General features: G+C 50.3%; 1 protein-coding gene across 1 annotated transcript in view; it reads right to left on the bottom strand.

Annotated features, from left to right (window-relative positions):
* si:dkey-22o22.2 (neural-cadherin) overlaps positions 1-26,670 on the bottom strand; it is a 107,293-nt gene that overhangs the window by 56,993 nt on the left and 23,630 nt on the right. Inside the window, exons 2-4 of the mRNA XM_035607513.2 lie at positions 5,089-5,277; positions 2,618-2,843; positions 1,022-1,226 (exon numbers count right to left, since the gene is read on the bottom strand). Of these exons, the coding sequence (XP_035463406.2) occupies positions 1,022-1,226; positions 2,618-2,843; positions 5,089-5,277 (620 nt within the window). The remainder of the gene's footprint in view (positions 1-1,021; positions 1,227-2,617; positions 2,844-5,088; positions 5,278-26,670) is intronic.

Below are 26,670 nucleotides of genomic sequence, written 5' to 3'. Positions count from 1 at the left end.
GATTTAAAATGTCTTTAAATGCTGAAGGCGACAGCATTAGCCACACACACACACACACAGACACACACACACACACACACACACACACACACACACACACACACACACACACACACAGTGAATTAGCCAGTGGAGCTTATAGAGCAGCAGGGACCTTTGGGGGGAAGCTGGTAGTTTAGCAACTCTTCTCTGTCTGTCTCATCCATCTGGACACAGAGCAGGTGATAATGGGTTTCTGTATGCATGTGTGTGTGTGTGTGTGTGTGTGTTTGTGTGTTTGTGTGCGTGTGTGTGCGTGAGTGTGTGTTAAGGTGAACAGATGTAGCTATCCTCTGTATGAAGTCTTAAGAGCTTACCGTGAGACTAGGAGTCAGTGCTTATAGCTGCCAGGTTTGGAGTGTGTGTGTGTGTGTGTGTGTGTGTGTGTGTGTGTTGTGTTAATCCCTCACGCTGTAAACTCTGTAACAAAGTTAACTGAGCTCAGTCTGCTGATTGTGAACTGATCAGGCGCCTGAACGCGGCTTTGATTTTCGCCGAGTTTTCACGCAGGACGAGCGTTTCGCTTCGCGGGACGCCGGCGGCGAGTGCGATTTCGTTTTAATGAACACACACGCACACACACACGGGTGCAGAATAAACATTAAACGGAGCGGTTGCATCACGGTGGCTCGTTTTCTCTCTCATTCACATTTAATGAGGTTTCGTCAGAGAGCGGCGTCCGGAGGAGTGGAGGGTCAGCGGCTTCAGATAACGTGGATTCATTCTGTTTATCTGGGGCAAGAGGGGCTGTGATACCCCCACAACACCTCTCACCCCCACCCCCGGGCCCAGGGGCTTAGAAACCCATTCACACTGTCGCATGACCTCGAGTGTGACATCGACGTGTGGACGAGACTTTAAAAGCCTCCGACTCCCCGAAAGCATTTCTGAAGAAATGACATTCTAATATGTCTAAATCTGCCTCGGTGTGTGTGTGTGTGTGTATGTGTGTGTGTGTGTGTGTTCCGTGGCGTGAGCGTACCTCTGCCACGCTGCTGAGGCCCGTGTCGGGTTCGGAGGCGCGGGCCTGCAACGTGTGGAGGTTGTGTCCGCTCTCGTGGTCCACGCCGCGCGTGAGGCCGAGCGCGCCGCTCTCCTGGTTGATGCTGAACAGATTCCCGGGATTCACCAGCAGCATGTAGGATAGACTCTTCCTCTGGAAGGACACGGCCTGCACCACGGCAACGCTGCAGCAAACAACCAACATGTCAACACGTCAACACACACACACACACCGACATTCCACAGTACATTCTGATCCGATCGCTGACTGAAGCTGAGAGACTTTAGTTCAAAGTGGAGACGCGTCGTCCATCTTTAGACACAGTCTCCCGCTGTGTCGCAGTTCAGGCTCCGCCTCCTTCCGACGCCACGTTCGAACACAGATTGCGTCACAGCGGTGCCCAGGAGTCATTGACGAACCTTTGGGCCGTGGGCGACTGCTGCTCCGTCGCTAGGCGACCGTAGGCCACGTCCTTGCGAAGGAGGGCCGAGCCTGAACTGGGACAGATATCTGTGAGATTTTTCATAATCGGTTTGTGGAGTGTAAACGTGACCCGCAGGTCGGTGGAGAACAGACTCAGGAGGTGAAGGAGGGGCGCGACGTTTAACGTCTACACACACACATGCACGCAAACACACACACACACACACACACACACATGCACACACACACACACACACACACGCACGCACACACACCAGACAACAAAAATCCACATAAAAAGAAGTGTGATGGAAGCCGAGACGCATATGAAACTCACACAGAAAAACACACACACACACACACACACACATGCTGCTTGCAGGGTGGCATGGATACATGGATATTAATACAATGTGCTTTGCACCAGCAGCCCCGAGGGATTCACACACACACACACACACACACACGCATACACACGCTCCCTTCATGTTTATCCAGACCTTGCTTTTAATAAATATTTGAATTTGCCACACTTTCAAATTCTCAGCCTCAGGCCACGCATACATCTGCGTCCTCTTCATCTACCCCCCCTCGTTCTCCTTCTCCTCATCCCTCGTTCTCCTTCCCCTCATCCCTCATTCTCCTCCTCGTCCCCTCTTCCCTCGATCTTTATCCTCATCCCTCGTCCGTTCTCCCCTTCCCCTCAACCCTCGTTCTCCTCCTCGTCCCCTCATCCCTCGTTCCTTCTCCTCTTCCCCTCCCCCCCTCCACCTCACCCTCCTTTTTCCTTTGTCTTTTCTTTCGCTCTACAGGGCTCATCTTTTCATGCATCGCATGACATGCGAGGCAAAGAGCTGGCCATGGACACACACACACACACACACACACACACACACACACACACACACACACACACACACACACACACACAGTTTCTGAGGCGGTGGAATGTAAATGAAGTTTGTGGCGGACGAAGACACAAACAGACACTTGTGTTCATAAACACACAGACGCCTGAGAATGTCCACTGACTCTGATGGAACCAGACACTAACACTGACACCGGGACTCTTTGTTCCCGTGGAGTCACGTGACTCCTTCACCATCAGAAAGCTCAGAAGCGGAGGAACGAGGAGCGAGCGCAGCGACTCACGCTCGACCCACGGGCGTGTTCTCCGCCACGTTCAGGCTGTAGGTGGCGTTGGTGAACTGCGGCGGCCGGTAGCCGGCCAGGACGGCCACGGTGGCCGAGGCGCCCTTGCGTCCGTGTTCGTCGGCCGCCTGCACCCGCAGCAGGTACTCCTTGCTGGGGGTCAGAGGTCGTCCCGTGGTGCGGATCTCGCCGGAACGCCGGTCCAACTCGAAGCACTCGTCACCACCTGGGGAGAGGAGAGAGGAGGGAACACGCGGATCCTTTACGTCCTGTATGTTAGATCAGAATGTTTTTGTTACACCTCGATTTTAACAGAACGTGTTTCTGTAGTTTTGTAAAGTTTCCTCGGAAATGATGTTGGAAGACATTTCCACTTGGATGAGAGAAGAATGGAACAGAGGACTGGAGGAAGAGAAGAATCCTCAGCTGTTGACCAGAGGGTTTTGAACCAGCAGCAGCAGCTGCTGAATCCAACCTGTCAATCATCTCCTCCCGCGCCGTCTATGTGTGGAGAGGTTGTCCAGTATTTCTAATTCTGATACGATTGACCCACAAACATCAATCTAAGACCCGGTTAAAAACACGCCTCGTATCCAGATTGTATGTACATCTGATTGTTCGTGTCCACACTGAGATCGGGTCTCCGTCACATCTGATCCAGAGGACAGAAGAAGAAGAACAGAAGAAGATGGCCGCCAGCAGTGACGCATGCGCTAGTGTGTTTTCTTTCTTTTTCGACAGGTCTCCCTCTTCAGTCCGTCCACAGAAGGACAACGTGAATTAAAGGGGCAGTGAGCCATTCTGGACAAAGTGTGTTTCTCTCTTTGTTGTTGTTGTCGTGATTTTCCTGCTCTGGCCGGGCCGTGAACCCGGGTGCCCGGCGGCGCCAGCACGTCCCTTAACGTGTCGACGAGTGATGTTCACAAACCGTGACTGCAGTATTGTGTGGTGCGGTCCGCACCATTTATTTTGGTTGGTTCATGAATATACATATATGAACACAGAGTTATGGATAATATATTAAATTTCTGTGAATAACTTATTCTAAATATTACACACTGTAGCTTTATATTCAATATATAAAATAGAAATGAAGCTGTTTTGCGATCAGTTTTAAGTTACGGTAAACGCTAGGGCTGCAACTGACGATCATTTTCATAATCCATTCATCTATTAATTATTTTCTCGATTAATCGATTAGTTGTTTTGTCCATAAAATGGTGAAAAATGTTGATCGTGTTTCCCAAAACCCCAAGATTATGGTTTTTTTTGTCATCACACCAAAGATATTCAGTTTACTGTCACAGAGGAGCATAGAGACCAGAAAATATTCACATTTAAGAAGATAAAATCAGAGAATTTTGACTTTTTTTTTCATAAAAACTACTTTACAACCGATTAATCGATTTACAAAAATAGTTGGCGATTCATTAAGTAGTCGATTACTAATCTATTAAGTGCTTTAGCTCATACACAAACTGGGAATTTTTAAATCTTCAAACGGAGTAAAATCCCGTGGAGGCCACCAACCATCTTCACGCTCACTGTGTGAGTTTATTTCCACGTTGGCTTGATATTAAAAAACGTATTTTTTTTACTGTAAATTATCGGATTATTTGTTGGTGCACATGTCGGCACACTGTTGCCAACGGGAAGTCAGCGAGTGTTAAATATGAGAGCATTAGAAATTAGCTCCTGAAATATCTCTCCTCCTCCTTCCTCCGTTCCTTCTGCTCTTTTACTTAGGGAAAAAGAAACAACATATAAAATAAGAATCCACAGCCACCGGCAGCCGTCCGCCCACCCTCCCACTCGCTGCCTCTCCAGAGACTTATTCCTATTATTCCTGAATCTGGGAGCTTTTCTTTGCCCCCGGGAGCGATTAGCAGCGCTCCACGCGGTTTATGTACCGTGTTGGGTTTTTTTCTCTCTCTCTCTCTCTCTCTCTCAAACTTGATGGTAATTGAAATTCAACAAGTCAAATTTTTATTTATAAAATCGCTCCTTTGAACACCAAAAACCCCAGGTTGGTCACAAGAGATGCCTGGCGGAGCGGATTACAAGATACGAGCAAACACACGTCCGCTCCCGGGAAAACACAAAGTGGCTGACAAACGATTACGAGGGACTTTGTTTTGCGCGATGAAAGGATCTTAAACAGACATCATGACGTTTCTTTTTGAAGAGCGTAGAAAACTGCGCTTTCAAGGACCTTATATGAATCGCGTGGCCAAAAGTATGTGGACATGCTACGCGTGTGGGGGCCGGTTGATTAAGGCCTTTCCACCAGATGTTGAACCAGATGTGGAGTGGGATCGTCTTCCTCTCCACTGTTCCTTGACCTCAGTGTCAAAGATCATGGTGCTGAGGAAACACTTCCATTCATGTGACATCACTGAAGCATCCCCTGTTGGGGACAGGAAAACAGACTAGGATGCACAGAAAAAGTTTGGTCAAATAAAACCACTCACTGTCCAGTAGGAGGAACTGCGCCTGTCCCTGCGTCCCGTCCCGTTGCCGTGCCGACAGGCGGTACACCACTGAGCCCGGCGTGGCGTCGGGACCCACGGCGGCCAGGTAGGGCGAGGGGAACATGGCCCACCGCAGGTTGGCCTGACTGGGCATGCTCAGCGTCAGCCTGCACAGGTACCACTCGTCACCTGGAGGAGGGAGACCACAGAAAGAGAAGACATGTTCATCTGAAATAAGATCCCGCCTCCCGCACAACGTTGGCTGGGATTGGCTCACGACCCTTACAGGGTACAGATAATGTGGGTCAGATAATGGAAGAATGGACCCAAATCAAGGTCTCCCATACCCGGTCTCCCAATGCCTCTATATACCACATATAGAGGCAATTTGGTCATTTCACAAGTTTCATGCTTTTACGAACTTGTCCTAGCCGCTTAGTCACATCCACTTCAAATGTGGGACGCCTACAGAAAACACCTTCAGGATCAAAAGTTATCAAAATCCTGAGCTTTCGCCACAGGCCCCTCCTTCGCCGTGAAACAGGAAGTTGCTTGTAATCGAAGGCACGTGCTCCGGTCTGAACCAAACGTCTCTGTCACGATAACAGTCCCGCCCTCGACACATCCACATGTCAATAATGACACGCGCCCCGTCGTGCGCATGTGTACGATCAACGCTGTCCTCTTCAAACGTATTTTATTCCACGAGCGTTGTTTTTTGTGTGTTTCGCAGGAGCTTGTCAGCCGAAAGCCAGCTCGGCCCGTTCCCACTATGGCGTGTATAAATATATATAGAAAAAGCCGAGCCGCTCTCAGTCACACGGGACGAGGCGACAACGTCTCCGTTTCCTCGTCTCCTCATCTTCTTCACCTCGGGAAGACGAGAGTGACGGAGTGACGGGGAGGGAAGAGAGAGAAAACACGCAGCATCCTCCAAAATAAAACAACAAAAACTGTCAGAAGATCAACACGTCAACATGCACACAGCAGGAGCTCCCGCAAGCACGCACGCACGCAGGCAGGCCAAAACACACACACACACACACACACACACACACACACACACACGTTTGTGTTCTTTTCGGTCTCGTTTCATGTCGTCTCGGTTGCGAGGAGGGATTTGTTCGGTTTGAAGCTGCGTCGCCGTTGTTGTGGCTCCGGTGTCGTTTCACGGCAGCGATGGAGAGAATGAGAGAGAGGAAGAGAAAACTTCACTTCAGAGAGACAGAGGAGGAGGAGGAAGAAGAAAGAGGGACGGGGAGGTGGAGACGCAACGGGGGTTTCTGTTTCTGTCTCTTTACACATCGTCTCTGACGGTCTGTCGACAGACTGAGAGCAGGCGAGGAGGCGAGGGGGCGAGGGGGCGAGGGGGCGAGGGGGCGGAGAGATGAGGAGGCGAGGAGATGAGGAGATGAGGAGGCGAGGAGATGAGGAGGCGAGGAGGGGAGGAGATGAGGAGGGGAGGAGATGAGGAGGCGAGGAGGCGAGGAGATGAGGAGGCGAGGAGATGAGGAGGCGAGGAGGCGAGGAGATGAGGAGGCGAGGAGGGGAGGAGGCGAGGAGATGAGGAAGCGAGGAGGCAAGGAGGCAAGGAGATGAGGAGGGGAGGAGGCGAGGAGATGAGGAGGAGAGGAGGGGAGGAGGCGAGGAGATGAGGAGATGAGGAGGCGAGGAGGCAAGGAGATGAGGAGGGGAGGAGGCGAGGAGGCGAGGAGATGAGGAGGCAAGGAGACGAGGAGGGGAAGAGATGAGGAGGGGAGGAGGCGAGGAGATGAGGAGGCGAGGAGGGGAGGAGATGAGGAGGCGAGGAGATGAGGAGGGGAGGAGGCGAGGAGGCGAGGAGATGAGGAGGCAAGGAGACGAGGAGGGGAAGAGATGAGGAGGGGAGGAGGCGAGGAGATGAGGAGGCGAGGAGGGGAGGAGATGAGGAGGCGAGGAGATGAGGAGGGGAGGAGGCGAGGAGGCGAGGAGATGAGGAGGCAAGGAGACGAGGAGGGGAGGAGATGAGGAGGGGAGGAGGCGAGGAGATGAGGAGGCGAGGAGACGAGGAGGGGAGGAGATGAGGAGGCGAGGAGGCGAGGAGATGAGGAGGCGAGGAGATGAGGAGGCGAGGAGGCAAGGAGGCAAGGAGATGAGGAGGCAAGGAGGCGAGGAGATGAGGAGGGGAGGAGGCGAGGAGGCGAGGAGATGAGGAGGGGAGGAGACGAGGAGGGGAGGAGATGAGGAGGCGAGGAGGGGAGGAGGCGAGGAGATGAGGAGGGGAGGGGGGAGGAGGCGAGGGGGGGAGCGAGGAGATGAGGAGGCGAGGAGGCGAGGAGATGAGGAGGCGAGGAGGAGGGGAGGAGGCGAGGAGGGGGGAGGCGAGGAAGGACAGAATGGGAAAAGAGAGAAAATGAACAAGGGAAGCAGAGCCAAAAATAAAACAAGAGATGAAGAAGGGAGGAAACAAAGTAGCAAGAGGCAAATAAAGAAAAAGAAGAAGAGACGCGGGATGGAGAGGAAGAGGAAGAGTCAACTTCTTCCCAAAGTCAAGAAACAAGTACAACACTGTACTTCCTGTTCACATTCCCCCACAGCATCATGGGACCTGTAGTTCCAACAGCACAAGTTAACGGTTCGACAGTTAAAATGATCAAATGTCTTAAAACGTGTTTCAGGACAACTCACATGTGAGTTCACGGCATTTGTGAAGAGAACAATATGAAGAGGACCAAAAGAACAACACAAAGACCTGAGGGTGAAGTGAGAACAGAGGAGGAGGCGATGAAGGGGAAGAAGCTCGCAGCTCCTCTGTCGTCCTGGTCAGTGGTCGTTTCCAGTCAGCTGATAAAATCCGGAATAATCGCTTCTATTTCCGTCTGTTGTTTTTACATATGCCGCGCTGTGGGCCGCAGACGAGGGGGACATCAAATCTGTCCCATTATCGTGATGGACGTCGACGGGCCGGGACGCGGCGCCCGGCGGGCAGCACGTGTGCCGGCCTCGAGGGGGGGGGGGTCTGTCAGCTGGACAAAATGTCTCCTTCGGGCTGATGAAAAGGTCACTGACACCAGAATAATGACATTTAATTAAAGCCGCGTGGTGACGACTGGTACCAACAGACTCACGCTGCTGTCGTCGTCCTCCAAACGAAATGACAAACACGGTGTGTGATATGTGTCGTAGATTTGGATATTGGACATCCGGAACCCCCAACCGTTCAGAGGAGTTTGAAGAAAATGAAAGAGGTTCAGTAAAGGGCTGCAACAGTTCATCGATCAGTAATCGACTACTAAATGAATCACCAACTATTTTGATAATCGATTAAATCGGTTCAAGTAATTATTATGAAAGAAAAAGTGAAAATTCTCTGATTTCAGCTTCTTTAATGTGAATATGTTCTGGTTTCCTTGCTGCTCCGTGACATTAAACTGAATGTGTTTGGTGTGTGGACAAAACATCACATCACGGTGAGGTTTGGGGAAAATCGATCGACATCTTATTAAATTCATCGGCATCGACAATTCCTCCTCCAACAAGCGTAACAATCTGTGATATTTCAAGATTGAAAAATTCCAAGTTGAAAATGACCTGTCACGATAATTACGTTATCGACATATCGTACGATAAATGAATGTGAAATCAATCATTTTATTGACCTCAATAACAGCCGTCGTGTCGACATAAGAATGAACGTGTCAACAACAGTCCAGCAAAGTCTCGCTGCTTCTGTCCTCTCGTCTGTTCTCGTCGCATGATTAATAAATCACTGCTTTGGTTTATAAAATGTCAGAAAATATGGATTGTCTTCAGATTGTTTTGTCTGAGGACTAGAAGCCAAGTCCGAACTCTAGATAACATTTCCCTCAGCAGCAAGGAGCAGGCTCACATGACTCAGTCACAACAGAGTGGTCCTTAAAGGACGTTAATATCATTAATTGCGATCATTTGCTGGGACAATATATCGTGCAACAAAAAGTAGTAATCGTGACGAGGCCTACTTATGATTTTTTATAATGACGTCGTCCTAACCGTTTTCTGAACGTTTGCTTTTTAAATCCATGACCTCTGAGGCTCTAGGACAACCTAAATCTTCATTAGCCGCGTCCCCATCTCAATAAATGTCCAGCCAACTTTTGAAAGTTCGCATAAAAAGTGAAAGGCAAATGCGATTACTTCAAAATGCACATTGTAAACTGGTTGATGGGATCAGCGTCGCTAACATCTTGTTTGTCAGAGTTGAGTCTCAGTGAAGTGCAGCTGAACACTGAGCTGATCTCTGGCGCGTCGGGCCCGGGGCGAGGAAGAGGACGAGGAAGAGGACGACGGGCGGAGGACCTGAATGCTCACACGGGGGACGGAGACGCGTTCGCCCTCTCAAGCATCAACTCTCCTTTTCTGGTTTGTTTCACATGAAAGTGAGTGAGATGACCTAGTTTCTGTGTTGATTCTTTAACTCGTCTCGAAAACGTTGCGACTGCTTTTGGCCGCGATATCAGATATTAGTTGTTTTTAAAATCAAGGTTCCACTTCTATCTAAATGGACCATAATGTACAAAATGAACGTCATGTGTCGAAGAAGACTTGGCACCAGAGACTGAGCCATAAGCCCCTCAGGAAAATGTTTCACTGATGTTATAGACCAAGTGAGAGGTAGAGTCACGTTCTCATCGAGTCGCCCTCTGCTGGTCAGTACAGAGAATACAGGCTTCACACACGTCAGCATTGGCTTCCTGTTTCGGACCCAGTTTCGTCAACAGTCTGCGTTCCCGACAACCAAGATCGCGGTACCAACGGCAAGATGGGAGTGAGCTCGTCCACTGGTTCACTGGTTTCACTCTGAAAATCTGGGATCAGAAAGTGTTTGACCAAGTGGGTCGAGATGGAGAACAACAGGAAGTCCCAGCTGCTCCGAGAGACACCACTTATTTTATCCTCTCTGTTCCTCTGAATTCCCTCCCCTCCCTCATCATCCCTCTCTCTCTCTCACACACACACACACACACACACACACAGATCCACGTCCCTGCTGAGCGGCCGTCACCTTGTTGTATGTTGGTTTTATGCAGCTTTCATGTTTTGTCTCCTCCGGTCCCGTCTTTTGCACGGAAACTCTCTCATCTCGACTCTAATTGTAACGTCATCATCTTTAAATGATGAGCGAACTCCCTCTCTCCCTGCTGCTCGTCCTCTGTTGATCTGCTGAATCGGTTCGGCTGTGGCCTCGTTTCCTGGCGGAGATCAATAAAGTTTCATAAAGCCCCTCGACACAAACACACACACGGAAAACAAACAAGGACTCCAGTCTCATCTGCCAACGCAGACGGCTTGGTTGTCCTGATCTCGTACAAACAGGAAGTGCTGAGAGTGACAGTGAAGTGCAGCTGAGTCCGTCACTTACTCATTTGAATGTCAATGCAGCGCGTGTCACGGCGTGTTGCACAAAACGAGCCCGAAGAGGAGAGAGGGAATTGTGCCTTAGTTTGCACCAAACTCCATTTCTCTCGTCTTTTTTAGTTCAAGTTCATTTGTTTGTTTCGGGGACAAGCAAACTTCAGAAATAGCGAAACCGCCGCCGAACGCGAGAGCTTCAGTCGGGCGGGCGGCGGGGACGAGGGGGCGGATGTCATTAAAAGCGCGGTGGCGCCCACAGGTTGTCACGCAGCCCGACAGCGGCGATTAAGGTGATTAAAGAGCAAGTGGCGTTTATTTATAAAGTGTTTTTAACACGCTGCTTTGCAGAGCAGGAGATGAAATAAAATGTAACTAAAGACGGCACCAGAGCGACTTCAACAGACGATCGTGGGAGGGAACATTCTTGGGAGGTATGAATAAATTCCCCAAAAAAATAAAATATTAATAAAAATAAAAAATAAATTTGTCGCATCACTGGAGGTAAATGACACTGTAAATAAAGATGGACATCTGGATCGCCCCCTGGTGTATGGCTGCAGTTACAGGTCATAAGCCCCGCCCCCCTCCGTGTTCGCAGATGGGACATGGACCAAAGAGGAAACATAAAAAATCACAGTAGACAGGAAATAAATGTTTCCAAACATGGCTGACACGTCATGATTGACAGTTGACACTGACTCATGATTGGTCGAGAGCGTGTGTGTGTGTGGGGGCGGGGCCTAGATACCACGGCTCCACTCCACGATCACTACTGCACAGACTCTGACTCCACATGACGTCACCAGCACAAGATGGCGGCTGCTGAACCTTATGGAATTCCGTTTTATTCGTTATTAAATAAATAATTAAATATGTCTATGAAATACATCCTGAAATAAATATATGAGACAATAAATAAATGTAAATATAATTATATAAATGAGTCAATTAGTTAAATAAATAAATAAATAGATTTAACTTTTATTTCTGGACTTTATATGTCTATGGACTATGGAAATAAATAAATGTGGACTTAAATAAAAGTAAAAACTATTTCTTTAGTTATTTACGTTTGTATTTAACTAAGTTTTACTGTACTGTATAAAGGTGAGTCCACAATCACACACACACACAAACACACACACAGCTGTGTTGGCAGTGGAGGAAGATCAGAGGGATGTGTTACCTAAGTCCACACACACACAGACACACACACACACACACACACACACACACACACACACACACACACACAAACACACACACACACACACACACGCACGCACGCACGCAAACACCTGTGCTATGGCATGCAAGTGCACATTTATCAAAGTGTGTGTGTGTGTGTGTGTGTGTGTTTTTGTGTGCGTGTGTGTTTGACAATGTGGGAGGTGTTCTCGTGGGACCGGTTGCCGTGGCGACATGTTAAGTCTCTGTGACATGTGAAAGCATGCTGGCTTTGTGTCTCTGTGTGTGTGTGTGTGTGTGTGTAAGTGTGTGTGTGTGTGTGCGTCTAAGGGATTTTAAGTGTTTGAGATTATGCTCCATGAAGACTTTTAACTGGATCTTAACAAATTAATATCTCTCTCTCTACACATACATATATATATATATATATATATATATATATTTCAAATTTATATGGGATATTTATAAAAAGTAAGCGCTGCTTAAAGGAACATGAATGACCAATAATAAGAACAAAAGTCTTAAGATGTTGGTCTTCAACATTTTCTGTCAAACGGCTCCGACACTAACCCCTGCTGGCCATGTGCATACTGCGACGTGCGTACACGTGCGGCGCACAACCGACACTACACACTGATGTGTGCTGTGTCTCCAGCCTCGAGGTTAGGAACCAATCACAGCCCTGCTTTCAGACTGCCAGTCGGTCGGAAACAGGAAATAAACAGGCTTGCTGTTTTGCTGAGTCGTAAAGTGTACGGCCACTAGAGGGCGGTGTCACCTGAACGTAGACGTGTCATTTACCGGAGCCGATGTAGTGGACAATAAGAACAATCTCATCGTTCAACAGGGAGGAAGACAGATGAAAACCTCGACGCCACCGAGAGAAGCGAGAGTCGGGTAGACGAGCCACCGTCGAGCGGAGGAGAAACAAGCTGACGTCTGGGTTCTGGTTCTGGCTCTGCAGGCGAGTCGAGGTGCGTGAGGGGGGAAAACACCGTCGGACAAACCCCTCCTCTGTTTTCTGAACCCGGCTCTCCATCTGGTCCCTGGGAGCCGGCGGACAGAGGCCTGCTGCATCCTAATTAACCACCTTATAGACTGGCCTACTTTACCTCTGCACACACGCACACACACACACACACACACACACACACACACACACACACACACACACACGCACACACACACGCACACACACACAGTCCTGCAGGCACACAGTTAATTAAGCCCCATTTTTCACTGCTGATGAAGAGAGAGAAGGATGAAAGAGGGAGAGAGACAGAGATGAGTTTAAGGCGACGATAACAAGGCAGATAATGATGACAGTAATAAACGACAAGAAAACGATAAATCAATGCGTAAAAGTGTCTGTGCAGAGGAACAAATACAGTTATTACCACTGATTTGACATTTGTGAAAGCATAATTGTTTGGTTTTTGTTCTTCGCCTCGTTCTTCTCATTGTGACAACACATTTGATTTCCCCTCACTGTTCCGTCATTTTTGGGAAATGTATTCTTAACTGGCCAGTTGGATTCAGCCGACGCTTTCCATCGCTCTGTCAGAAGAGAATTACTACGGCAGCACATTGCTGCCACAGAAGAAGAAAAAAAAGAAAAGAGGTCAGCATCACGCTAAAACGTGAAAGTTTCATGTTAACTTTGATGTTATTTCATGAACCCTTCATGTAATTTCGTGAAGTCGTGATGTTATTTTGTGATTACGATCCGTATTTATTTTTGGGACGTGGCAGCAATGCGCTGCTGTGAATTTCTTCCTCACGGTCGTTTGTCTCCACCAGGCTCCTCAGTCAGACCTGTGACAATGACCTATGATGGAGTTTTAGACAGAAAAGTGCCAAGAAAGAAAAATGAGAGACACTTGTCGGTGTATGACAGTCTGTCAGGAGGAGGAAGAGGAGGAGGGGTTCGTCTGTGGTTCGTCTGCTCCTCCCCTGACCAGGACGTCCTGTACGAGCCCTGGAGGAGACCAGGACGACCTCTGGCCTCTCAGGAGCCAACAGCAACATGAAAACTCAATTATGGTCAGAGTCTGTGGTCAGAGTGGGAGAGGAGGAGGGAGGAGGAAGAGAAGAAGGAAAAGTGCTTTTGTGTAAGGCGGAGAGAAAACTCTAAGTGTGTGTTTTATTTGTTCCAGACTATAGAAGAGAAGAGACGAGCACAAAAGACTGGACCGGACTAGAGCAGGTCAGGTGGGACTGGATCAGACCAAACTGGAACAAAACAGATTGTGGAAGAACATTTTAGACCAGCCTAAGCCAAACCAGACCAGACCAGACGGGATCAGATCAGAACTGAACTGACTGGATCAGATGATCAGACCAGACCGGACCGGACCAGACCAGACCAGACCAGACCAGACCAGACCAATCCAGACCAATCCAGACCAGACCAGACCGGACCAGACCAGACCAGATCAGACCAGACCAATCCAGACCAGACCAGACCAATCCAGACCAATCCAGACCAGACCAGACCGGACCAGACCAGACCAGACCAGACCAGACCAGACCAGACGGGATCAGATCAGAACTGAACTGACTGGATCAGATGATCAGACCAGACCGGACCGGACCAGACCAGACCAGACCAGACCAGACCAGACCAGACCAATCCAGACCAGACCAGACCAGACCAGACCAGACCAGACCAATCCAGACCAGACCAGACCAGACCGGACCAGACCAGACCAGATCAGACCAGACCAGACCAGACCAGACCAGACCAGATCAGACCAGACCAGACCAGACCAGACCAGACCGGACCAGACCAGAACTGAACTGACTGGATCAGATGATCAGACCAGACCGGACCGGACCGGACCAGACTGGACCGGACCAGACCAGACCAGACCAGACCAATCCAGACCAGACCAGACCGGACCAGACCAGACCAGATCAGACCAGACCAGACCAGACCAGACCAGACCAATCCAGACCAGACCAGACCAGACCGGACCAGACCAGACCAGACCAGACCAGACCAATCCAGACCAGACCAGACCAGACCGGACCAGACCAGACCAGACCAGACCAGACCAGACCAGACCAGACGGGATCAGATCAGAACTGAACTGACTGGATCAGATGATCAGACCAGACCGGACCGGACCAGACTGGACCGGACCAGACCAGACCAGACCAGACCAATCCAGACCAGACCAGACCAGACCGGACCAGACCAGACCAGATCAGACCAGACCAGACCAGACCAGACCAGACGGGATCAGATCAGAACTGAACTGACTGGATCAGATGATCAGACCAGACCGGACCGGACCAGACTGGACCGGACCAGACCAGACCAGACCAGACCAGACCAATCCAGACCAGACCAGACCAGACCGGACCGGACCAGACCAATCCAGACCAGACCAGACCGGACCAGACCAGACCAGACCAGACCAGACCAGACCAGACCAGACCAATCCAGACCAGACCAGACCAGACCAGATGGGATCAGATCAGAACTGAACTGACTGGATCAGATGATCAGACCAGACCGGACCGGACCAGACCAGACCAGACCAGACCAATCCAGAACAGGTAAAAGCAAAGCAGACCAACCTGGAGAAAGACCAGACTACAGAACTGATAAGACCAGGCCAAACCGGACCGGACCAAGTTAAAGCAAAGAAAGGTGAGACCGGACCAACCTGGAGCAAACCAGACTAAAACAGAACAGATAAGACCAGACCAGACCGGACTGGACCAGACCGGACCAGAACAAGTAAAAGCAAATAAATGTATGACTGGACTAGATCAAACCAGACAAACAGACATAATCCAAGAACAAATACGGACCAGACCAGAACAGACCAGACTGGACCAGACGAGCCTGGAGCACTTGAATACTGGAACACTGAGCAGGATTCTTTATATATGAAGACAAAAATGTGAAAATATTATTGTGTTACTGTTGGAAGAATTCTGTGTTTGGAATATTACAAATTACAACTGCATGAATATGAATCCATCACCGCGTGTTTTCAGTTTGTTTCTCCGGAGCTGCTGTGGCGAGCGAACGAGCCGGAGGTTTGACGACTTCAGAAGTGACATCAATTAAATATGGCCACCGTGTCCAACAAAGCAAACTGATGACATCATTGCATCAGCCGCCGTTGTTCGGCAGACGAAGGGCCGCTGCGCTCCGTTGGGCGGCGAGGACCCACGGAAAGGGAATACCGGAGCGCTGCGGGGGCCGCGGCGCTGCGTTCAGGAGCTCAACGGCCCACGAGCTGATCCCGCTCAGACACACAGTAGGTTTCTATTGACACAACTGCAGAGGAGGATCAATGCCACCGGGGGGAGAAGGAAGAAGAGGTGGATCAAGGAAAAGAGGGGGAAAAAATAAATGACCAGGGAAAAGAGAAAGAGGGAAAAAAAACAGACCAGCGGCTAAAAATCAAACGGTTAAATCAGTCGGATGAATTCCCCCATCTGATCCCCCCGTCTTGATTGGCCGGCTGGAGGTAGAAGAAGGCGTCATGGGAAGTGGAGCAACTGGACCGGTCGAACGGGATTTACTGATAACTCGTAGCGTTTGTTTTAATCTGCTTGGAGCAGGAGACGGGTGGAGCTCGACCCTGCAGACTTAACCCCAAAGAAAGAGTGTAAGTTTCAGAAACCGTGTGTGTGTGTGTGTGTGTGTGTGTGTGTGTGAGAGACGGTCAGATTGGTTGTGCAAGAGTTACACCACAAGATGAAAAGACGACAAGAAGGGGAGGAAACATGAAAGGATGACTAAAAACCACTGAGAAAAAAAAAGAACCCATGGAGAATCTCGGAGCGTCTGAAAGAGGGACGAGATGGAGGAGGAAGAAAAGATGAGACCAGACGAGACCAGGACTAAACCACCAACTGGACCAGACCAGATATGAAAATGCTAAACTTGGACAAAGCTCAACATGAGCAGATCCAGACCAGACCAGATCAGGCCAAAGCGGTCCACACCAGACCAGACTCACCTTGAGACTAGAGAGTGTTAGACCAGACCGGATCGGACCTGATTGGACTACTGTAGAAAGACCAGGAAGACCAGAGACGGGAACAGACCAACCAGACCAGAGTAGACCAGGTCAGATCAGACTGGACTGGACCTGATGGAATCTGACTGGACTAGACCGGATCAGTCTTGACCACAACAGACTGGAGACTGGGCCTCACCAGAAGAACCATCAACTGGTTGAGGTCTGGGACACTAAGGGGGGGGGTCAGGTTTGGAGGAGGATTCGTGATTTTACAGGCTGTTGGATAATTCACGTCCGTGATGAAACAGCGTCTGTCGTCTGAATTATGAATTCATATTTCAGGACTTTTGTTTCAGGGAGAAAAAGATCCTCGGACCGTTTTTTCCCGAAGGTCCTGGCTCGGCTGGGAAAGACGTCGGAGGCTGCCTGAGAACTTTTCCGTTTCAATCTGCAGGTTTTTGACGGGGATGTGATGGTTTCTCAAGGGATCCTGGGACAGATGTGGGAAGTTGCTGTAGCCTCCTGGGAGTATTTGAAAACAGCGATGTCCAGTTTTATCAGGCGGATCTTGGATGTTTTAGAAAACCTCTTGGTGAAGGTTTTTTTGGAGGGAGATTTCTGTAATTAATCACTTTTGCTGGATGGATTGAAGCAAGTCTCCGGAGGCGTGGCGTTGACGACTCTGCGGGGGGGTGGGGCTTAACAGGCCGTGGATTAACGTGGGGCCGCTGCGTTTGTGCGTAGTGTCGTTGCTGCGGCGGCCCGAGAGGACGAACCCAGCGTGATGTGAGAAACGCCGGCCTGTCGTCTGAATTATGAATATCTGAGGACTTTTGTTCAGACATTAAAAAATAAAAGCGGTGAAAGTTTAATGCGGCGCCTCGTGGATTATTGATGGAGGAACTCCAACGACGACAACTGAGGGAGTGTGATGTGTGTGTGTGTGTGTGTGTGTCTGCATCTGAGTGTGCGTTGTTTTTTTGTTTTTTTGATTTCATGTTTACTTCCTGGAGGAGGAGGATGTCACCGGGTGGGCGGGGTCTGTAAATAGCTCCCGAGTGATTGACAGCTCACTCTTGGTCACCCCCGGGGATGTGACGGATTGTCGGAGTGCAGCTGTGGAGACACTGGCTGCACATCTGGGTAACTCTGTGTGTGTGTGTGTGTGTGTGTGTGTGTGTGCCCGGCTCTTGCCGTGACAAACCCTCAGCAGTTCTGACGGAGTGTGTGTGAGTGTGTTAGTGTCTGATGTTTGAGCTTCAACGCGTGATGGGATTTCCTCACTGTGACTACAAAATGTGTGTTTCAGTGTGTGTGTGTGTGTGTGTGTGTGTGTAGATCTATTATCTCTTATCATCATATGGAGTAACGGAGAAAAATCAACACAGACAGAAAGCTGCACTGCGGCGAGTTTAGTGTGTGTGTGTGTGTGTGTGTTGTCCTTAATCCACTGTGTGTACTTTGATGCATGTGTGTGTGTGTGTGTGTGTGTGTGTGTGTGTGTGTGTGTGTGTGTGTGATTCCTCTGATGTGTGACTGCAGCTTTATCTTCCACAAATTATTTTTGGTTTGGAACAACATGAACTTTTTCTTCAGTCTTTAGCTTTTTGAACGTTTCATGTGTCACAACCTGAGGTTCCCGGGGAGCGCGTGACGGCGACGCTCCTTCGTTGCATCCTGCTCCTGTTGTCTCCGCTCAAACATTATCTCCTTGAATTTGACTGTAAGTTGAATTTGAACACCTTCAGTTGCTTCGTCTCTCTGTTCAACATCAGTCGGTGAGTTTGTAAACTTGGTGTTCTCTTTTTGGTTTGGTTTCCTTTCGCAGAGTGACATCATCACACCTGAGTGACATCATCACACCTGAGTGACATCATCACACCTGAGTGACATCATCAAACCTGAGTGACATCATCACACCTGAGTGACATCATCACACCTGAGTGACATCATCAAACCTGAGTGACATCATCACACCTGAGTGACATCATCACACCTGAGTGACATCATCAAACCTGAGTGACATCATCACAGCTGATTGACATCATCACACCTCAACATACGAATCGCACCAAGGTGGAAAGTCAAATGAACCAGAGTCTGATTTGAGGCACGCACTCACACGCGCACGCGCACGCACACACACACGCACACACACGCACACACACACACACACACACACACACACACAGAGAGAGAGAGAGAGAGATAATAGTCAGGGTGTTTTCAACTTTTCAGCTGAATGGAATTAAGCTACTTTTCTTTCTGCCACAAACTTTAATGCACTTGTGACTATGTGTACACACACACACACACACACACACACACACACTCTCTTCTTCTGCAGATCTGGCGACTCGGCCTGGTGATCAAAGGCTCAGATTTGCTCCATTGTGATGGATAAACACCCTCTTTTTTAGAGACCCAGGAACACACTCATCCAACACAACAACAGCACACACACACACACACACACACACACACACACACAAACACACACACACACTCTGCCAATTTAGGCCGATCTTTCAAAGCCGAGCACTGTGGCTAATTCGCGGCGAGCGCGGCTTGTGAAATCCACACGACCAGATGCACTTGGTCCTCCCGGGAGCTCCGCGCCGCTCAGATCGTTAGAAATCCATTGTGCAAATGGACAGTTGGCGTTATCATTAGCAGTTAGCATCCACGAGAGGACGACAGGTGTGTCAGCAAACGGTTAGCGTTAGCGTTAGCAGTCAGCATCCAAGAGAGGACGGCAGGTGTCAGCAGACAGTTAGTGTTAGCGTAAGCAGTTAGCATCCACGAGATGACAACAGGTGTGTCAGCAGACGTTAGCATTAGCATTAGCAGTTAGCATCCACGAGAGGACGGCAGGTGTGTCAGCTGACAGTTGGCGTTAGCATTAGAAGTTGGTGACAGTGGAGTTCACCGCCGTTGAAACATGTGGAAAAGAGCACGGAGACGGAGAGAAGCCGCTGGAAATGTTATCTGAGGAGGAGGAGTTCAAATGAAATGGGAGAAATCTGGACGTTGACGTGACGTTTTCCTGGAAGAAGGGATAAAAGTGACTCGGACATGCGGAAAAGTCAAGTGTCAAGATTCATTTGTCATCTCTTCATCCGTCATCTGTGTTATTAGTCCGTCAGTCACTTCGTCATACGTCGCTCACGCTCGGCTGCTTCATCGTCTGCTCCAGTTTGGGGTTTTTTACTTTGAAGTGAACATAACTGATCGTGAGTGGAGCTGGTGAACGAATCTGTCTCGGATGCTTTAATGTGTCTGTTGCTCAGACTCAGCAGAGTCAAGTGGATCTCGTCAAACACCGACTCTCTTGTGTTTGATTCCACCAGTTTAACATCATCTATGTTTCCATCTAAATGTCAAGCGAATTAAAAAAAAGAAAGGAAAAGGAAACACAAGTTACGTGCGTTTCCACCAACTGGTTGGGAACGAATGAACTACAGCAGTTTGATCAGAAGGTGGCGCTGTAGGCTACGTTGGCCGACCGTAACACGGCTGTAATAGAACAGTAGAAGAAGAACCAGAAGAAGAAGAAGAAGAAGAGGTTGCAAACATGTAAGCAAAACAACAGTTGCCTTGGCAACACGCGACATCATGCTGTACGCTCGGCAACGGAGAGAGGAACTGCGGAGAGAGGTCTGCTGGAGTTGCTGAGCAACTGAGCAACTTATCCTGGTGAGACGGCAACCGACAGCTGATCAGTCCACGTTCGCTATACGTCAGTACTTGTTCGGCAAAGTTGTTTCCATCTCGCATTTTGCACAAAAGGCAGAAACCAACCCGAGCGAGCGAATAAGTTTCCATCAACTTTTTTCTAACGCGATACTTCAAAACTCTGTTGATATGGAACACGGCTGCAGTGTCTTACTTCAGTCGTCACACAATCTCGTCGTCACACAATCTCACATTCCTCGCCTGGAGGAGGAGATTTCTGTCTTTCACTTCTCTGCAATTGGAAATTCAAATTAGATTTGACACGTCACCATTACAGAAAACCAATCGCTGTCGAATATGCATATGTGAGGCAAAGAAACCGGAAACTTCCAGTGCAGAAGAGGCAGAGCATCCACGAGAGGACGACAGGTGTGTCAGCAGAAAGCTAGCGTTATCATTAGCAGTTAGCATCCACGAGAGGACGACAGGTGTGTCAGCAAACGGTTAGCGTTAGCGTTAGCAGTCAGCATCCAAGAGAGGACGGCAGGTGTCAGCAGACAGTTAGTGTTAGCGTAAGCAGTTAGCATCCACGAGATGACAACAGGTGTGTCAGCAGACGTTAGCATTAGCATTAGCAGTTAGCATCCACGAGAGGACGGCAGGTGTGTCAGCTGACAGTTGGCGTTAGCATTAGAAGTTGGTGACAGTTTTATGGCTGAATTTCTCCGATATTGCCGCTAGCCGTCTCGTTGCGGCACATTCTTCCACCGGTCAACCGAGCACGAGCAGCTGTGCAGCCCTGTGGTGTTATTTGCGTATCATGATTATTCATAGTCTCTCAGAATTCCTCAACGAGGGAGAGAGAGTGGATGGCATCAAGCCCCAATTTCAGAGGGTACACAATGTTAACCAAATATTAGGCCGAGCAGATTATTTTTATATACTTTAAAACGTGACTGGAGGGGATCTTTAAGTATGAACATGATGGGATTCAAAACATTAAAAAAACTAGGTAACAACCAGAGCTTGTTTGATCAGGGAGAAGTTAAGGGGTTTTGGTGAAGCTAAGACGTTTGTGTTTGGAGGACATTTTCTCCAGCTGAGCGACGGGAGCTGGTGCCGCTCGGGTTAATTGTGTTGAAGTTCTCTGGTACGAGGCTCAGAAGACGCCTGTTCGTTTAATGAGAGCATCTGTCGAGGAGCAGCAGCCCGCAGCGGCACGCACACACACACACACACACACACACACACACACACACACACACACACACACACACACACACACACACACACACACACACACACACACACACACACACACACTCCCAGGAGGAAGCGAACTCTGTTCTCTCTTCACTCTCATCACAGCCTCTGTCATCCTCGATCTGCATCCCAGCCTGTCTCCATGACGACGCATCATCTCTCCTCTAAAACTACTACAGCGACCCACGCATCATCATCACCATCCTCCTCCTCACCCTCGGAGACTCTCGCCCTGCCACCTTTCAGCAGAGGTCACCTCCAGGTCAAGAGGAGGTGGTGTTCAAACTGCGGCTCAGGGTCCTCAAGGGGTTCGTTCTCAGGGTCCTTAAAACATCCTTCACCCTGATGCTCCCTGGTTGATTCCACATGAACTCAGTATCGTCCTGCTCGGACACGTCGCGGTCGCCACGTGACACATACACGAGCCAAAATTGCGTTCACACCGGATGCAATGCAGATAATTCAAGTGAGTGGATTACATACAAATAGCTGGATGTGAATTTCGCGTCGCTGGCGAAAACGTGAATAACACGAGTCGCTTCGGTTGAAATATTTGTATATTAGCCAGTTGGCGTTGGGATCCCGTGGTCTGGTGTTGTATCAGAAACGGAGGATGAAACTATTTGCTAGGTTGCTATTTGAATCGTGAGCGGGCGAAGGAGGAGAGGAGCTTGACCGGACGCGAGCGAGGAAGTGGGACGCTAGCTTTGGCCCCAGTTAGCACAAGCGCTATGAGTGGCTTTCCCATCGGCATTCCTGTCTGACTGTGTGTGTGTGTGTGTGTGTGTGTGTGTGTGTGTTGCGAGGAGGTTTGTCGGAGGAAGTGGAAGTTGAGAACGGGGGAGTAAATCCGCGGATTATGCGAATAAGCATTAATGTTCCAGCGACCTAACTCAGATACTCTGAACATTTGTGTCACGTCCCGTTGTGAACACACCGTCAGAGCTGAATCGTTAAGATCAAATAGAAAATGTTTTTTGTGGCCACAAATTACAGCTCGTGTTCGAAGTTCTGTCTTTTAGAACTTTTGGAACTCTTTGAGAGACTCAATTTACTCAAAACCTTGCCTCCTCCCATCGCCTCCTACCTTCGTCTCCTCCCCTAGTCTCCTCCCTTCGTCTCCTCCCTTGTCTCCTCCCATCGCCTCCTACCTTTGTCTCCTCCCCTAGTCTCCTCCCTTGCCTCCTCCCATCGCCTCCTACCTTTGTCTCCTCCCCTAGTCTCCTCCCTTCGTCTCCTCCCTTGTCTCCTCCCATCACCTCCTACCTTCGTCTCCTCCCCTAGTCTCCTCCCTTCGTCTCCTCCCTTGCCTCCTCCCTTGCCTCCTCCCATCGCCTCCTACCTTCGTCTCCTCCCCTAGTCTCCTCCCTTCGTCTCCTCCCTTGCCTCCTCCCTTGCCTCCTCCCATCGCCTCCTACCTTCGTCTCCTCCCCTAGTCTCCTCCCTTCGTCTCCTCCCTTGCCTCCTCCCTTGCCTCCTCCCATCGCCTCCTACCTTCGTCTCCTCCCCTAGTCTCCTCCCTTCGTCTCCTCCCTTGCCTCCTCCCATCGCCTCCTCTACCTTCGTCTCATCCTCTTGCCTCCTCCCCTGGTGTCCTCCCCTCGCCCCCTGCCCTAGTCTCCTCCCTTCGTCTCCTCCCCTAGTCTCCTCCCTTCGTCTCCTCCCTTCGTCTCCTCCCATCGCCTCCTCCCATCGCCTCCTACCTTCGTCTCCTCCCCTAGTCTCCTCCCTTCGTCTCCTCCCTTGCCTCCTCCCATCGCCTCCTCTACCTTCGTCTCATCCTCTTGCCTCCTCCCCTAGTGTCCTCCCCTGGTGTCCTCCCCTGGTGTCCTCCCCTCGCCCCCTGCCCTTGCCTCCTCCCTTCGTCCCCTCGTCTCCTTTAATCGCCTCATCCCCCGCTCCTCCCCTCCTTCCAGTTTAAGTAAAAAAGTTCAGACCCAGGAGGTAGAAAAGGGAAACAGGCAGAGGGGCTGATGGGATATGTAGTCTTAGTTTCTCCCAGCATCCTTTGTTTCTCAATAGTTCGCCCACTCCGTTTCCCTCTCTCTCTCCTACTATCGATGGCGCCAGCTGCAGGACACTGCGTGACGTCGTGGGTCTGATGCACCGGAGCAGCTGGAGTGGAAGAAAAAACAAAAAAACTGGAAAATGACCAAAGTTGGAGATGTGAGACAAACGTGTTCTCATTACGTCTCACTTGATCTTCTTCTTCTCCTGTGAAGATGACTCACATCAAAGAGGCTCATCTTCACCGACGGCTCAGTGTGTGTGTGTGTGTGTGTGTGTGTGTGTGTGCGCGCAGGTACTCTCATATTTACACTCTATAGAAAAGGGAAATTAATAAGTTATCACAAATTAATGACGACGACACTTTCAAAGTGGTGGGATCTCTGTGCAGGTCACCTCACCACCGACCGGAGACCGGGGGTCAAACCCTACACGACCTCTCACACCTCTGAGAAACCCCAGCTCTCACAGCTGATTGGCAGATTCCTCAGAACACAGGTCCAAGCCGTTCAAATGGACCAAATTTATCCTCCTGCTATTATATTATTATTCACAGATCCCTCTTTTCCTCTCACCCAATCCTGCGCTTTGATTGGCCGTAGTCACTGATTCGTCTAGATGTTTAGGCTGTTTAGGTTATTTAAATTTAGAGACTCCGACCGGCAGATGTTCGCTGCGACGGTATAAATTAGTTTGTCACCAGAAAATAAAGATAGAAGAAGGAAAGGCAGAGTTGAAGGGGCGGAAGACGAGGAGAGGAAGGGACAGAATGACATTTAAGGAGGAGAACAGGAGGATCAGGAGGAGGAGAAGAAGAGGAGAGGAGGAGGTGAAGGGGAGACGAGGAGAAGAGGAGGGGGAACAGGAGGAGGAGAAGAAGAGGAGAGGAGGAGGTGAAGGGGAGACGAGGAGAAGAGGAGGGGGAACAGGAGGAGGAGAAGAAGAGGAGAGGAGGAGGTGAAGGGAAGACGAGGACAAGAGGAGGGGGAACAGGAGGAAGAGAAGAAGAGGAGAGGAGGAGGTGAAGGGGAGACGAGGAGAAGAGGAGGGGGAACAGGAGGAGGAGAAGAAGAGGAGAGGAGGAGGTGAAGGGGAGACGAGGAGAAGAGGAGGGGGAACAGGAGGAGGAGAAGAAGAGGAGAGGAGGAGGTGAAGGGGAGACGAGGACAAGAGGAGGGGGAACAGGAGGAGGAGAAGAAGAGGAGGAGGTGAAGGGGAGAAGAGGAGAAGAGGAGGGGGAACAGGAGGAGGAGAAGAAGAGGAGAGGAGGAGGTGAAGGGAAGACGAGGACAAGAGGAGGGGGAACAGGAGGAAGAGAAGAAGAGGAGAGGAGGAGGTGAAGGGGAGACGAGGAGAAGAGGAGGGGGAACAGGAGGAGGAGAAGAAGAGGAGAGGAGGAGGTGAAGGGGAGACGAGGAGAAGAGGAGGGGGAACAGGAGGAGGAGAAGAAGAGGAGAGGAGGAGGTGAAGGGGAGACGAGGAGAAGAGGAGGGGGAACAGGAGGAGGAGAAGAAGAGGAGAGGAGGAGGTGAAGGGAAGACGAGGACAAGAGGAGGGGGAACAGGAGGAAGAGAAGAAGAGGAGAGGAGGAGGTGAAGGGGAGACGAGGAGAAGAGGAGGGGGAACAGGAGGAGGAGAAGAAGAGGAGAGGAGGAGGTGAAGGGGAGACGAGGAGAAGAGGAGGGGGAACAGGAGGAGGAGAAGAAGAGGAGAGGAGGAGGTGAAGGGGAGACGAGGAGAAGAGGAGGGGGAACAGGAGGAGGAGAAGAAGAGGAGAGGAGGAGGTGAAGGGGAGACGAGGACAAGAGGAGGGGGAACAGGAGGAGGAGAAGAAGAGGAGGAGGTGAAGGGGAGAAGAGGAGAAGAGGAGGGGGAACAGGAGGAGGAGAAGAAGAGGAGGAGGTGAAGGGGAGAAGAGGAGAAGAGGAGGGGGAACAGGAGGAGGAGAAGAAGAGGAGGAGGTGAAGGGGAGAAGAGGAGAAGAGGAGGGGGAACAGGAGGAGGAGAAGAAGAGGAGAGGAGGAGGTGAAACGCTAAATGTTGTAAAACCTCCTCCGATCAGAGAGGAGCGCCGACAGGCAAACCCCACACACACACACACACATCCCGCAACTTCTTCCTGTGTGTGTGTGTGTGTGTGTGTGTGTGTGTGTGTGTGTGTGATGCAAGCCTGCCGGGCTTTGCTGTAATCGAGGCCGGATGGACATCGAGGCTAAGAGTTGCAGCAACGCTTCAGGCTGTGATGTATAAAACACACACACACACACACACACACACACACACACGCACACACACACACACACACACTTCTCTTTGTTCTTTCTTCGTTATTTTCTGGATCTCCATGTTTCTTTATTTCTTTCTACTTTCACGTTGACTTTTTTTCTCCTCCTTTTTCTCCATCATCCTCTTCTCCGTCTCTTTACCTTCCTCCTCTTATTTTCATCATGTTCACTTCTTACTCCTCATTTCATTATCTCCTTCTCATTCCTCCCCTCTGTCTTTTCCTTCCTGCTTTCACCTCCCCCGTTTCACGGTGTTGTAAATTCTTCTCTTCATCCTCTTCGTCTCCTCCCCTCGTCTCCTCTCTTTGTCTCCTCCCTCGTCTCCTCCCCTCGTATTATCTTCTCGCCTCCTCCCCTCGTCTCCTCTCTTTGTCTCCTCCCTCGTCTCCTCCCCTCGTCTCCCCCCCTCGTCTCCTCCCCTCGTCTCCTCCCCTCGCCTCCTTTCCTCGTCTCCTCCCCTCGCCTCCTCCCCTCGTCTCCTCGTCTCCTCACCTCGCCTCCTCCCCTCGTCTCCTCCCCTCGCCTCCTCCCCTCGTCTCCTCACCTCGCCTCCTCCCTTCGTCTCCTCCCCTCGTCTCCTCCCTTCGTCTCCTCCCCTCGTCTCCTCCCTTCGTCTCCTCCCCTCGCCTCCTCCCCTCGTCTCCTCCCTTCGCCTCCTCCCCTCGTCTCCTCCCTTCGTCTCCTCCCTTCGTCTCCTCCCCTCGCCTCCTCCCTTCGTCTCCTCCCCTCGCCTCCTCCCCTCGTCTCCTCCCCTCGTCTCCTCCCTTCGTCTCCTCCCCTCGTCTCCTCACCTCGTCTCCTCC

Source organism: Scophthalmus maximus, chromosome 10, assembly GCF_022379125.1.
Source record: "Scophthalmus maximus strain ysfricsl-2021 chromosome 10, ASM2237912v1, whole genome shotgun sequence".
Lineage (NCBI taxonomy): Eukaryota > Metazoa > Chordata > Actinopteri > Pleuronectiformes > Scophthalmidae > Scophthalmus > Scophthalmus maximus.
Note: the sequence above shows the minus strand (reverse complement) of the source record. Positions and strands in the feature narration are given on the sequence as shown.